Raw genomic sequence first — 13,736 nt, forward strand, 5'->3', positions numbered from 1 at the left:
CATGCCTAATATACAGAGTACTAGCAATAAAACACAGGGCCTCATCATGCATTCTGTGTAAGAACTCTCCTAGGTAAGCCACATTCCCAATTCCCAAAAAAAGGCATTTCTATATCTTAGTTTTAAAACATTCCTTGAGTTGATCTTTAGATAGATGATGTTTGTAAATGCGATGAGCCCACATTTCTGGTGATTCTCGCTCCTATAGGACCTATGGTTAACATTATGAAAGACAAGACTATATGCAATACTGTCCCCTATAACATATAAATATTGTTATTGTGATATCTACTTCATGACAATCATTCCAGGCTCTTAAACCATGTTATATTCAAAGCACATCAGCTTTTAAAGGGCCAGAATATGTGGCCGTGGTGATTAATCAAAGATGAGTCAATGTGTTTTCAAACACAGAATCCATTTTGTGGTTAGGAATTTTGTCTCTTCTGTTGTTGGCACTGTATATGAAGTGAGCAACTTATATAAAAAATGGAAGCTACAACACAATGGACTGAGGCCCATTAGATGCTTTATATAATATTGGAATCACGTATCATCACCATACAAATAAACGTGTTTTCCCTTTGCAGAAGGAATTTAACAATGACTGTAAGCTGAAAGAGAGGATAGAGGAAAACGGATACAACACCTACGCATCCTTTAACTGGCAACACAATGGAAGGCAAATGTACGTGGCATTGAACGGAAAAGGAGCTCCCAGGAGAGGACAAAAAACAAGAAGGAAAAACACCTCTGCTCACTTCCTCCCGATGGTGGTCCACTCATAAAAGGAGGCACTGTTGGTGGTGGATGTAGTACAACCAAAGACTCTTTGGCCAGGAAGAGTTGGAGTTGGTACCTTCACAGAACGCTGTGGTGGAAAAGGCAAAGACATACCAGAATTCAGCTTGCTTAAAGGAAAGAAGGCTTTGGAGGTTTTTGTACTCACTGCTGACATATGAAGTTCTTTTCATTAGCTCTATGTAATGCCTTATACCCAAGATATAGGCAAATCAAATGGGATGGAAGTTATACCCAAGTGAACAATGTTGTGACTGGGTTTTTTTTTTTTTTTTTTTTTTTTGTTCTTTCTTGTCTTTTTTTTGTTTTTTGTTTTTTTTTTTTTTTTTTTTTTTTGTTCTTGTTTGTTTTTTTAAGTTTTTGTTTTTGAACTTCTGAGATAGAACTTAAAGGACATGGAACAATCTGTTGATCTGTTGAATGATCTTTGGGAAAGTTATTTATGGAATATGAACACATATCAAAGACTTTGATTGCTCATTCAAGCCTGATGATTCAATGAGCAGGAAGACACGCAAGCATTTACTGATTTACTGGAAAGCTCTTGGGTCATATCATATGCACAACCAAAGGAGCTTTGGGTGTGGCACCATGGAAGAATTGGATCAGATTTACAAATATAAACATATTAGTGTGAAACTGTTCTAACAATACAAATAGTATGGTATGCTTGTGCATTCTGCCTTCATCCTTTATTATTCCTTTCTAAGTTATTTATTTAATAGGATGTTAAATATCTTTTGGGGTTTTAAAGAGTATCCTCAGCGCTGCCCTCTGATTTGCCTTCTAATTTTTTTTTTTTGGCACCCTATTCATGTTCATGACAAAGTGTTTTAAAAACTTGGCTAACACTTCAGAAATAAGAGATGAGATCAAGGGAGCCGTACAAGTGCCCCACCAGTTGACTTAATTTGCACTTCTGCAATAAGAACCATTAGTGATGACTATGGCAGAGTTCTACTATAGCTTAAAGAACAGATGCCTGCTATCATTTGCCAATACTTATCAGTCCTGAGGCTTCGTTACCTAAAGTCATTGAAGGCCAAATTCTCTTCCATTGCCTTATTTCATCTACATGACTATACCAAAAGAAGGAAAATGAGTTGTTATATTTTAGGCTAACTTTTTTTTTTTTTTTTAAACTGATGATGTCTCACTATAGGTCACTGTGGCAAATGATGGAAAGGTTATCTGCATATACAAGAGCCCTTTGTAAGTCCCACAGAATGCTTCTCCCCAAAAGGAACTAAAAGGAAACTTGGAATGAAGTGCAACTCTCCCAGGGGCTAAAACTGAGCAAATACATTCTGGTATATGTGTAACCACATACTGAAACCTGTTCAAGCTGTATGATCTAGTCTTTTACAAAACCAAATAAAGCTTGTTTTCTGTACATTTAAAGTGTTCTAGAAGGTTCCATAATATAACCACATCAAAATTCATTTTCTTAGAGCAGGTATAGAAAGCAATACATAAGTGTACTATTCACTGTCACTTTGTACTTCCCTAAATAAACACATAAGCCTTATTTGCAGTGTCTGTAGTGATTTTAAAAATGTAAAAATCATTATTTGTTCTAAATATTTTAAAGGATAATTACAAGAATATATTGATGCTGCAGTCTTATCTCCTTATTTCTTGTTTGGAAAATTGTTTATTGTGTTGTTTGTATGCAGTATTTTGGTATGAACAATTGACTCACCAAATGTCCTTTTTACTAAAAATTTAACCTATATAAAGGCTGGTGATTTGGGGACCTCTTCTAACATATTTGTGCTGATGCTTAGTCAGTGAAAATCAGTTACTTAAAATATTAAGTTAAACATTAATCAGTTTTTTGAGAACATTTCCATGAAGTAATCCAACAAAGGTCATATTTTATGATTTCTTCAAAAAGCTGTTATTTCAAGAGAAATGCACAGATGCACAGTGCTTTGGTTTATGGGTATAGTTGCATTTCATAGTATTTTTCTTTCAACTAGCTTTGTGACAAATGGGATTTTAAAAATGTATACTTTTTGTGGTTGAATTTTGTATGTTAAAATTTAATTGGTAAATGAGTCTGAGAGCTCTAATGTAATGCATCTCTAGAAAAACTAGTTATCTCTTTTTTCTTTATTTTAAAATAATAATTTTATTTGACACATGAACGTGGACCACCCACAACCAAAATTAAATGTTTGGGGAGACAAACTATAGTATTCAATGACCAAAGTTACAGCAAATAGGGCAGATGTTGGATTCTTATTTCACATTGCCATTTAGATTACTAAAGAGACTACGTGTAAACAGTCATCATTATAGTACTCAAGACATTAAACAGCTTCTAGCAAAATGTATCAAAGCTTGCAGAGTCCAAAAATAGGAAACATCTTTCCCCGTCCCCCACCCTCCATCTTTCCCTGTATACATCCTAACAGAGATAAATACAGAAACGATTCGATAAGGAGTGAGGATTCTTCCGCATTAAAAAAAAAATCATCTTTTTTTTGATGTTGATACTCACTTTTACAACTACTGAAAGAAAGGAAGTCCAGTCCTAAATGTTGTGTTCTTAGGGAAAAAAAAATAAACATCAAGACTTTGGGGGCTCTGCCTCTGTGGGGAAGGTGGGCGCTAGTCCACTGTGCTCAAATGTATCGTGTATCACTCACTGATACAAGGCCGTGTGAGCTGTAAGCGCTGGCACTGAGACTCCTGAAAGATATAGGCATTCTCTCCTTCTACTCCCAAAAGGCTGAACAGTGTATATTATGTTGCATTTAAATAAAGGCAATAAAAATGCTGGGAAAAGAAAATAAAAATATTGTCTTTGTTTTTGTTGTTTTGGCTTTTTTGTTTGTTTGTTTGCTTGTTTGTTTTATTGGCCTAAATCTCTACCTGGTAAGGAAAGTATCTCCAGAGTTGTGTGCATGGCAGGATGTGGCTAAATGCCCCACAGCCCCAAACAACAACAACAGAAAAAAAATTACTCAAACATTTGTAAGGTTTCTTTAATGCTTTACATGTGTGAGTCGGCTATCCTTACCCTAATAACAACCAAATGCTTTCGGTTTTCCTAACTACTCAGGTCCACCTAGTTTACACAGTGGATAAAGAAGAATGAATTGAAAACAAGGATGGCCTGTGCACCAATGAAAGGCTTTTGGAGGAAAGCCAGGAGCTGCAAAATCAGACTTCCAGGGGATGGAATACACCAATGAATTTGATTTGAAAAGTAGGCAGAAAAAAGAAAAAAACCCCAACATAATAATGAAACTTGATTCCAGGGTTCATGCAAGTTTGTGGACATATTTCCAGAGTGGATCAGTTTTATATGACACAGTTCTAGTCATTAGAAAGCTGTTAATTCTTGGTTTGAGTATTCAGTAATGTAGACAAAATTTTCATATGAGTAAGTTGCTATCCCTGAGTGTGTGTGTGTGTGTGTGTGTGTGTGTGTGTGTGTGTGTGTGTGTGCATGAGATAATGACCTGTAGTTTAGAATAGCATGTATGGATATAAAAAAAACCTGTGATAAGAGCTCTGTCTACATCGACAGATGAAACTTTAGGATTTAAGCTAAGGTATGAAAATGATTTACCTTGGAGGAATACTGGGGAAAAACATCAGAGTTCTTCTGGAATCGGAAAATCAAGCGCCAAACACTTGCCCTCTCCTTCTTTTCCTCTCAGCCGATTGACTATAGACAGCTAGGGGCTGCTTGCTTCCAGATTGTTTCTTTCCAACTCCAGAATCCCAAATTTTCTCTTGTCAAGATGAAAAATTGAAGCATCTTAGGCATGGCTCTTACTGATGTGTTTTGGATGAGTTACTAATAAACTTCAGGAGAAGCCTATTAGCATGCCAAGGGATTTAGGCATTATGAAGAGCCAGTCTTCACTCATGGGACCACAAAGAGGCAGGGTACAGTATTTAGAAGTTCATACACAAGCGTAAAGAACTAACCACTAAACTGAGGAGAAAGAGAGGAAGGAGAAAAATAATAAATTTTTTGTACCTGGTAGGCAGGTAAAAAACTGGAGAATTATATGTGCTTATAATATAATATAATATAATATTATATTATATTATAATATAATTTTAGTCAATTCCAGTCATCTGCCATTTAGTTATCCAGATTAATTTGTATAGATGTAAAGATCTTCCTCTTTTGTGCAGTTTTAAAATGAAAGTAATATGTTTGCTTTGTGTCAAGCCAAGAATAGGGCCCTCTGTGGCTTTGCTTGCCTTGGAGAATAATTGATGGAATGAGACAAGCAGCTGATCCTCTAGTAAGCATCAGCTTGTATCATAATGATGCTGTAAAAACTTCTTTAAAATGCCTCCCGTGAACATGTGCTCATGTTCTTGAGAAATCAGAGTACAAAAAAGTTGAATACCCAATATCATTTATTGTTTTAATTGTAGAAAAAAATGGAAAAAAATGTTACCTGTTTTAATGTATTGTGTATACATTCAACAGGAGACAAAAGAAAACATTACAACCTACATTCCTCTTCCCTTTTGTAGATTAGGAGGAAACATCAGAAATTTCCTTGGTAAGTAAACAATCTACTGAAACACATTTATAAACACCATGCATTAGTTAAAACGGAATAATCATGATCAAACTAGCAGGATCAAAGGAGCTGGTTCTATTTCTAAGTGGATAATAACGAACATTTCCATGAGTCTGCATCATGATAGCAGCTAAAGGCAACAATTCCAAACTCTGAAAGAAGCCATATGCCTACTGAACATGCATGTGACGTGTATTATTGGCATGATTTTATTACCCTCCACAGAAGAGCCTATATGCATTTTTTTTAACTCAACCAATTGCATCCTCTAGAGATGAGCACAGCAAATGAAGAATCAAAACACCCCATGTTCCTCATTACAACTGTAAATTGAACATATGCCTTTGTACAACGTAGGCAATGACCCCAGCTGCAGGATAACCAACTGCAGGGCGGCCTTAACCCTCCTAAGGTTTGGTTTTAATTACCTTATACACATCTTAAATGCCTAAATCATCTTACAATTTTCTAAATTATTTAGTTATCATTTCTGTGGTCAATTTAAGCTGCTGACAATGCAAATACCCTCAAAGAGGTCTTTCAAGGAGAAGTAAATTAAAACCAGTTTCCCACGAGGTATTATACATTTTGGAAGGATTGTGTTTTATGGTTATGGGAAGCTTTAGGGTTAGAGGGTCAATTATTAATTCAATTCAACATTAAAATATTTTAACATATGGCATTTAAACCAGAATCCTTAACAGACATTTCTTTTTCTGTGACACAAATCAATATTTTCAGACATCAATGGTATTTAAGTCAACATGTGTGTAATTTGTAGACAGCTCTATGTGTAATTATGGACTTTTCCAGTGAGAAACACTGAAGGAATGATGGCACTGGACGTCAGTAAAGGTGCTATCTCATGGACTTTTCCAGATAATTTGAGTTCTGGATGCAAAATGCATTTTACATCTCTAGTTTATGCTCAGATAGAAATCAAATGAAACTAAAGTGAAGTTTTAAAAATGATGTTTGCAGTCATTCCTCTGCATCTCATCCAGAAAAGCTCTATGTTCTGCCCCCTACTTCCCCTAGGAAACAGTCAAGCCAGCCCATTTGCACAGGAACAGTGCATTTACCTTTCTCTTTCTCTTTTGTTATAATGCAACATGATATTAAATAGTATTTCCTCATGAAGCTCACAAGAAAATGATGTTTTTTTTATTGGAACCAAAAATGTACTCCAATTCCTCCCAATGAATAGTAATTCTATACTGCTGTTAGTAGAGATTGTTAATGGCAATTAGCACAAGGAACCTGAATTATTATTCTATTTTTCCTTATTGCTAAATTATTTACCTTATTAAAGTAATGGTTTTCTTTTTTTGTTTGTTTTTTTCTTTTTGTTTTGTTTTTTGAGACAGGTTTTCTCTGTGTATCTTTGGAGGCTAGCCTGGCTCTCACTCTCTAGCCCAGGCTGGCCTCAACCTCTGCCTGCCTCTGCCTCCTGAGTGCTGGGATTAAAGGTGTGTGCCACCACTTCCCAGCTAAAGTAATGGTTTTCAATCATTTACATAATTCAGTTCTAATTCAGTGCTAATGGGAAAACAAATCAAGTTTTAAACAGAGGGACTATAATACTGGTTAAATTCTTAACCCACAAGGTCATTTCATGGGTGTGAATGGGAGAAAATTAGACACAGACAAAATCACCTTCATCCCTTCAGGCTGCTGTAATAAGACCTCACAACCTGTGTGAATTCTATTGACAAGTGAAAAGAATACATCTTATAATAATCATTTTTTTTCATACAAAGATTTGAAAGCACATATTCAGAAGGATGTGGCTATAAAATAGAGTTGCCTAATATGATTTATATGTTCAAGTGGTTACTGCTCATTTCAAATACAACATCAGAAGATTGTGCTTATATTAACAGACTTCATCATAGGAATTAGAAGCTGTTGGGTAACTGCTTGGGGAGATGTGGAGAGAAGCATCCATTCACCCCAGATAGGAAACTAATGACAAGCCACAGAAGCCATTTTATCCAAGTCTATTTTTATGAACCTTTGAGTTTTTTTTTAAGAGTTGCCTATAAAAGATCTGATGTCTCAGAGGCTGTAATGACATAGAAAAGCCAACCTCAGTGTGAAAGCTGAACCCTAGAGCACCCTATCCAGCCTGCAAGAAATTCCACCAGAGAGTCTCCCGGCTCTCAGCAACCATTCACTGTTTATGTTACTTTAAGGACTGACCTTGTAAGTGCTGTCAATTTCAGATGCTTCTTGAGCCTTGTACATAACACGTTCCTGAGTCCCACAAACCCCACTACTTCCTTAGGGAGGGAATGATGATTCAGTTTCAAGGAAGCAATTATACAACACATGCTATCAGATTTTCAATCCTCAACGGTGACTCTTTGAACTAGGGATAAGCACCTTGGTTTAAATAATTCATCTTCTTATAATTAATTTCTTCCTCTGTTAGTCTTACAAAATAATAATGTTTTATAATTTTTTTTGTGAATCTGTCTTGAGACAACAATGTATGAAGCAAATACTGTGGTAATATGTCTCACACAGGGGCATTTGTACCTTCTGTAAAAATAATCTGCATATCTGCCTAGCATCTTCCCTAATTTACTCTTAACAATATTTTTATAAATTATTTGAGAATTTTATATAACTATAGAACTTTACATAATGAACATATTAATTCCCTCCCCAAACTCCTCCCATAACAGGCTCTTATACCTTCCCATCAAACTTTGAGGTTTTTGTTTGTTTGTTTGTTTGCCTTTTTCCTGTTGAATCAATTTTGAGTTTCCCAGCTAATCTCAGGAGTATGGTTAACCTACCAGGAATCACTTACTAAAGAAAACTAACTCTCTTCCACAGCAGATATCAATTGGTAACAGCTCCTCAGCTAGTGATAGATGTCTTTGGACCCATCGTCTTCTCCTCCCTATGTTGGGTATTTTGTGACTGGATTGTGCACAGGCCATTTGCCTGTTATCACAATTGATAGGAGTGCATGTGTGCAAATGCCCTAATGGGTCTGGAAAATATTGTGTCCTTGATGTTATCATCCACCTTTGGCTCTTACAGCCTCTTCCCCCCTCTTCCTTGAAGATTTCTGAGCCCTGTAGGAAGGCGTATGATATGTATGTCCCATTAAGAACTGAGAAGTGCACAGTCTTTTATTCTATGCATGCCTCTCTGTATTAGCTGACATCTACTACAAGGAGAATCTCATCTGAGAGATGTTCTTATCTATGAATATAGCAATAAGTCATTAGGCGTCCTTTTAATACTATGTCCATTTAGTTGAACAGTAGTATTGAGCCATCCGTTAGAGCTCATGACCTATCTAGCCACAGGTTCTCTGCCTCTTTAGCAGTGCATGTATACATTCCATATCATGGAGTGGATCTTAGATGTACTTGGAAAGTGGTTGGTTACTTCCATAACTTCTGAGCCAGTTACACCATGTCCTTTAAGGCTAGTTGTTGCAGGGCTCACAACTAAATAAGACTGAGAATTACTTTTCTCTCTAGCAGTGTACATAGCATCATCCAGCACCTCGAAAGCTGGGCAGTAGGGTTAACACTTCCAGGAATAGCAGATTAATTCCTCTATGTTTCATGACTCAGGTATATGGTATATTCAACAAACTGCTTTGCTATCTACTTCTTAAGGATAGTCATGAATATTGGTAATAACTTGCAATTCCTGGGCTCTATGTGACCTCATTGGCCAACAAGACAGTTGAAGTGGGGCAGGAGAATTATGAGTTAAGAGATCATCCCTAAATTTTTCTTTTATGTTATTGAAAATTTAGCAGCAACTTAGGTATGAAGATCACACCCATAGTTTTTAAATTGTTACTCAGGGTTTCACAGACATTTTTTTTTTTAAGTTTACTGTCCTCGTTGATAAACACTAAACTCTATAACCCTACTAAGTATTATATAGCATAAAGAATAAACATAGTTCCATCCATGTGCCAACAAATTTCATGAGGGCATTCCTCCCCCCTCCCTTTTTTTTTTTTACAGCTGAGTAGTACTTCATTATGTAAATGTATCACATTTTCCTTATTTATTCTTTGGTTGAGGGGCATTCTAGGTTGTTTCTAGGTTCTGGCTATTATGACTAATGCTACTATGTTCAGCAAGTGTCCTTGTGGTATGATTGAGTGAGGAGTGGACTGGGGGTGGGCTGCAGGGGAGCTGAAGGGAGGCAGGAGGCGGGGTGGGAAGGAGGAACTGTGGTTGGAAGGAAAATGAAATTTAAAAGAATGAATAAATTTTATATATATATATATATATATATATATATATATGTAATATATTGACTAAAAATCTTTTCCAAAGGTGATTCTTTTTTATTAGTGGCTTCTCTCTGTTGATTACTTTGTTCATGGAATACATTTTTAGTCTTTACACTTTCAAAATATTATGCTGAATTACTTTATGCATTATAGTGTTTGAATGATAGTAATGTCCCACCAATTGTGATAGCTCAAAACGCTTATAATAAAAAGGTTGATGTTTGTTTTCTCTCTTAATTCATTGTTGGGTACTAAAGAAGGTCTCACATCTCCAAAACCTCTCTCTGCTCCTTATATATGTATTCTATGGTAGAAAAAAAGTACTATGTCCTTTACAACCAAGTTTCAGAAGTACAATTTTAAGACAATCAAGGTATTCCACTTTAATAACATACCTCCTTGCTGACATTTGCAGGGAACGCCGTGTGCTTTCAAATTAGAGAAAAAAAATTATTTTAATTCTGACTGTTTACAGCAATATATATAGGAAAGGCACTCCGCATAAAGTAAACATGAATAAATATAAATGTAATAATTACTAGTACTTAAGTCAGTGATAGGATTAAATGATGTATTTGCTGAGAGTTTTGTATAAAGCTGGGCCACCGTAGGTGAGCAATACATGCTGACGTTCCCCATATTCTTGGTTTCTTAAGCCAGAGTCCCCAGTGACTGTGATACCACTGTATCTGAAGCAAGAACATCTGTGGACATTTCCCTGATGTGGTAAAATAATGAGTAATCCTCTCTCAAACTTTTCTTTAAGAGATGGGTATACAGAGAGAGTAGGAAGGGTTCTAGATAAGACACAAGTGTTTTCTTGCCAGAATGCTGACCATTCATCCAAATCTGCTCAAGACATCTTGTAAATTCACCCTGGTAGCCACATCCAATGAAGGCTCCCTGTGAAGGATGCAAAACTGAGAATAACTCAACTAGGTTATCACCTTTGGGATCAGCCAAGACAATTACTGACACTTGATAACATATCAACTGTTCCTAGTTCTCAACATTGCATCCTTTACCTAGTCACACACACAGTCTTTAAGGGTACTATCCTCAGAGCTCCTTCGTATTTCTCTCTATCACAATTGGTTTCCTGTGGACACAGCCCTAAGACATCATGTAAGAAAAGTTTATTTGCTTTTAAGGTGGAGAATGGGCCTGTTTCATGCATTTACAAGAACGTAACTAAAGCTAGGTAATTTATAAAGAAAAGAAAATAATTTATGTTATTTGGGAGAGTAGGAAGGTCAAGGTCAAATGCATGCACCAGCTGAGAGCCTTCTTATTCTGTCATTCTATGATGGAAGGCAGAAGGGAGGCTATCCATAGCGAGAGTTCTAACTCACAACCTCAAGACTAATTATAATTTGAATTAAGTTTCTCATGAAAGCAGACCCTCAAAACATAAATGTCATCTATTCATCTTAACCCCACAGTACGATTGCAATGGGGATTAAGTTTCTGACACATTAATTTTAGATGGGCAATTTCAAACTATACCAAGGACAGTTAGAATAAACTGTAGCAAAGAACTAAGGTACCTTCACATCTGAATGCTAGTCTCCATTTTCACTTATGTAGCATGTAAGTTTAATAATTGTACTGGAGCTAGTCAACACTTTCTTGGAGATAAATGACAAGGGGGATAGTTTCTAGGATTAACTTGGAAATAGGTGGCAATATAAGAATAAGGAGTAAAAGGACTTGCCTGTCCAGCTCCAGGAATGAACTGGAGACATATGGCTATTTAAGCTTACATGCTGACATTAGGAAAAGGGAAAAATAAGAGTCCTCCAAGTTACTTCCCTCTTTATTTTATTGAGGAACTGTCAGAGAGGCTCTGTCATAAACTCAGTTGAGTTTCAGAAGCCTCAAGTTTCCAAATGTATGCTCAGTCTTAAAAAAACACATTTACCAGCACAGCCTAACAGAACACGTATGTACGTGCTAAAAAAGGAAAATGAGAGGCGTGGAGGAAATACATGAGCTTTAACGTGAGGGAAACAAAACACAAAATCACCAAAACTGACAAAAGTTTCCCCCAAGAGAGTTGCTGAGACTTGTCCACATACTCACATTTTTGTAAAGGAAGTCACTGATAACAATTTCCTATTATTGTTTTCCAATGTGCTATGTTGAAATGTCTTACCAAGAACCCCAAACATCATTATTGAAGACAATTCCCTATTATTAAACTAGGAATGGAACTTAGTTTTAGGTTTCCAACTCCAAGTCCCAAGTGGGAACTAAATGTCTCAGGACAAAATGTCTTGCAATGAGATCGGATACTAAAATATGTGACAATAACCAGATGCCTCCCTAACAGTCACCACACAGCAAAACCCAGTCAAACAAATGAAGTGCCACACATCTCACAACTCAAGTGACACTCCATGTTGTCATTTTGTATGTTAATGTTTGCCAGTTTCTGTTCTAATGAACACAGCCTGGACGCCTCTGGAGAAACCAAGACTACATTGTTAAATATCATTGCTTCTTTAAAAGATAATGCTTTTTAGAGTTTGAGGATTGAACCCAAAATCTTGGACAAGCTAAGAGAATGTTTTGTCACTAAAATACAATAGGATACCCCAAAATGTATAACAAGTAAATTGTAAGAATATCTCACTAAGCAACTCACATCAACCATGAAATCCAGCTCCTCATTAAAACATGGACCAGAAAGAAGGAGGATGGCTTAGTCCACTTGCATCATAGCTCCATCCTCCTTCTAACTCTTTTCTAAATGTTGAATGTACAATTGGGTACCAAAGAGGAGAACTCGGAAATATGAAAGAGGTTCAGCTCAAAGGCATAAAAACCAAAGCCAAAACAGTTTAAAGACCTAGAGTACCAACCATCTTCCAACTATGCATACTATGCTTTGTTTTATGTTTGTTGGTTTTTAAACTGAATTTTAGTGTGGAGAACTTCATACATGAACACTGCATCTGTATCTTTCCCAATACACAGAAAAGGCTAGGAAGGACATTTGAAAATAATCACATAGCTCAGATCAAAATAAAGGTGAGCACCCAGGCTGATCCGATCCCTTCACCAGGAAGGTTTGCACAATAGCCTCCTTCTCCAACGCTTTTGCGTTGTTATCTGAGATACTACTATCTGTTCAACCCAGCCAAAATTTCACGAGGAGAAAACATACAGAAACATTTTGTCTCCCCTGCCCTCCGCCCCAAAATCAGGTCTAAATTACCCCAAGAGCAAGCTTTCCCTATAGGATTTCGGCATTTCCCCCTCCTGGCTCCAATCAGATCCCAAGGCCTAAAGGTGTTCCAAGCAAAAAAAAAAAACGAACAGGAAGGAAAAATTAACTGAACTCCTGAAGCTTCCAGAATGATTCGTTTCAAGTTGCATTTGCGTCTTGTTATGGATTAGTCAGAAGAGCCGAAGGGGGAGGGTTATTAGTCAAGTCAATCTAAGCCTCAAGGTTCGAGATATTTCTCTTTGTTTTACTTTCTTTGGGGGTTTCTTTCTTTGTTTAAATCTCTCCTGTTTCTTGCTGACAACTCATTTTTTAACAATCTCTCCTCCGTGTGTATTTAGAGAATTTTAACGGGAGCCAGGACACGTTTAACACAACCAGGATGGTTTCATTATAGAGGGGGACAGATGGCGATCTTTCCATAATACATGGGAATCGTGTAAGATTTCTTTTTAATTGAGCATGAAATATGTAACAGGTTTATTGCCACCTAGGTAGAATGACAGGCTTGAGAGTAAATATACATTATGGTATACACATACACACAGAGGTTTTTAAACACCCAGGGGAAAAAAAAATCAAAGACGTGTAAGAAATATTTTACGTGTTTCTTGTCACACGGCCCTGGCCAAGAGTCTGAGGGATCAATGAAAATCACAAGCATCTTTTACCTTTTAAAATTATTGTCCTGTACCTTAGTGAAAGTTAGACAGCACATTTCCATAATTTATTTCACAGGCCTGTTAGAAGCCAGCTTGTTGTGGAGAAAATTGGACATTGGAGTCATATAATTCTTCATTCACAACTGGCTCAGACATTTCATAATTAAATTGAAGTTCAGTTGACAGGATAAAATAATAATTAA

The 13,736-nt window shown here is 36.5% G+C and overlaps 1 protein-coding gene across 1 annotated transcript in view; it reads left to right on the plus strand.

The window, feature by feature from the left end:
- Fgf10 (fibroblast growth factor 10) overlaps window positions 1-842 on the plus strand; it is a 69,025-nt gene extending 68,183 nt beyond the window's left edge. The window contains exon 3 of the mRNA XM_051183092.1: window positions 591-842. Coding sequence (XP_051039049.1) covers window positions 591-788 — 198 coding nt within the window. The 3' untranslated portion in view covers window positions 789-842. The remainder of the gene's footprint in view (window positions 1-590) is intronic.
- Window positions 843-13,736: the final 12,894 nt, after the last annotated feature.

The sequence above is a fragment of the Phodopus roborovskii genome, unplaced genomic scaffold (assembly GCF_943737965.1).
Source record: "Phodopus roborovskii unplaced genomic scaffold, PHOROB, whole genome shotgun sequence".
NCBI lineage: Eukaryota > Metazoa > Chordata > Mammalia > Rodentia > Cricetidae > Phodopus > Phodopus roborovskii.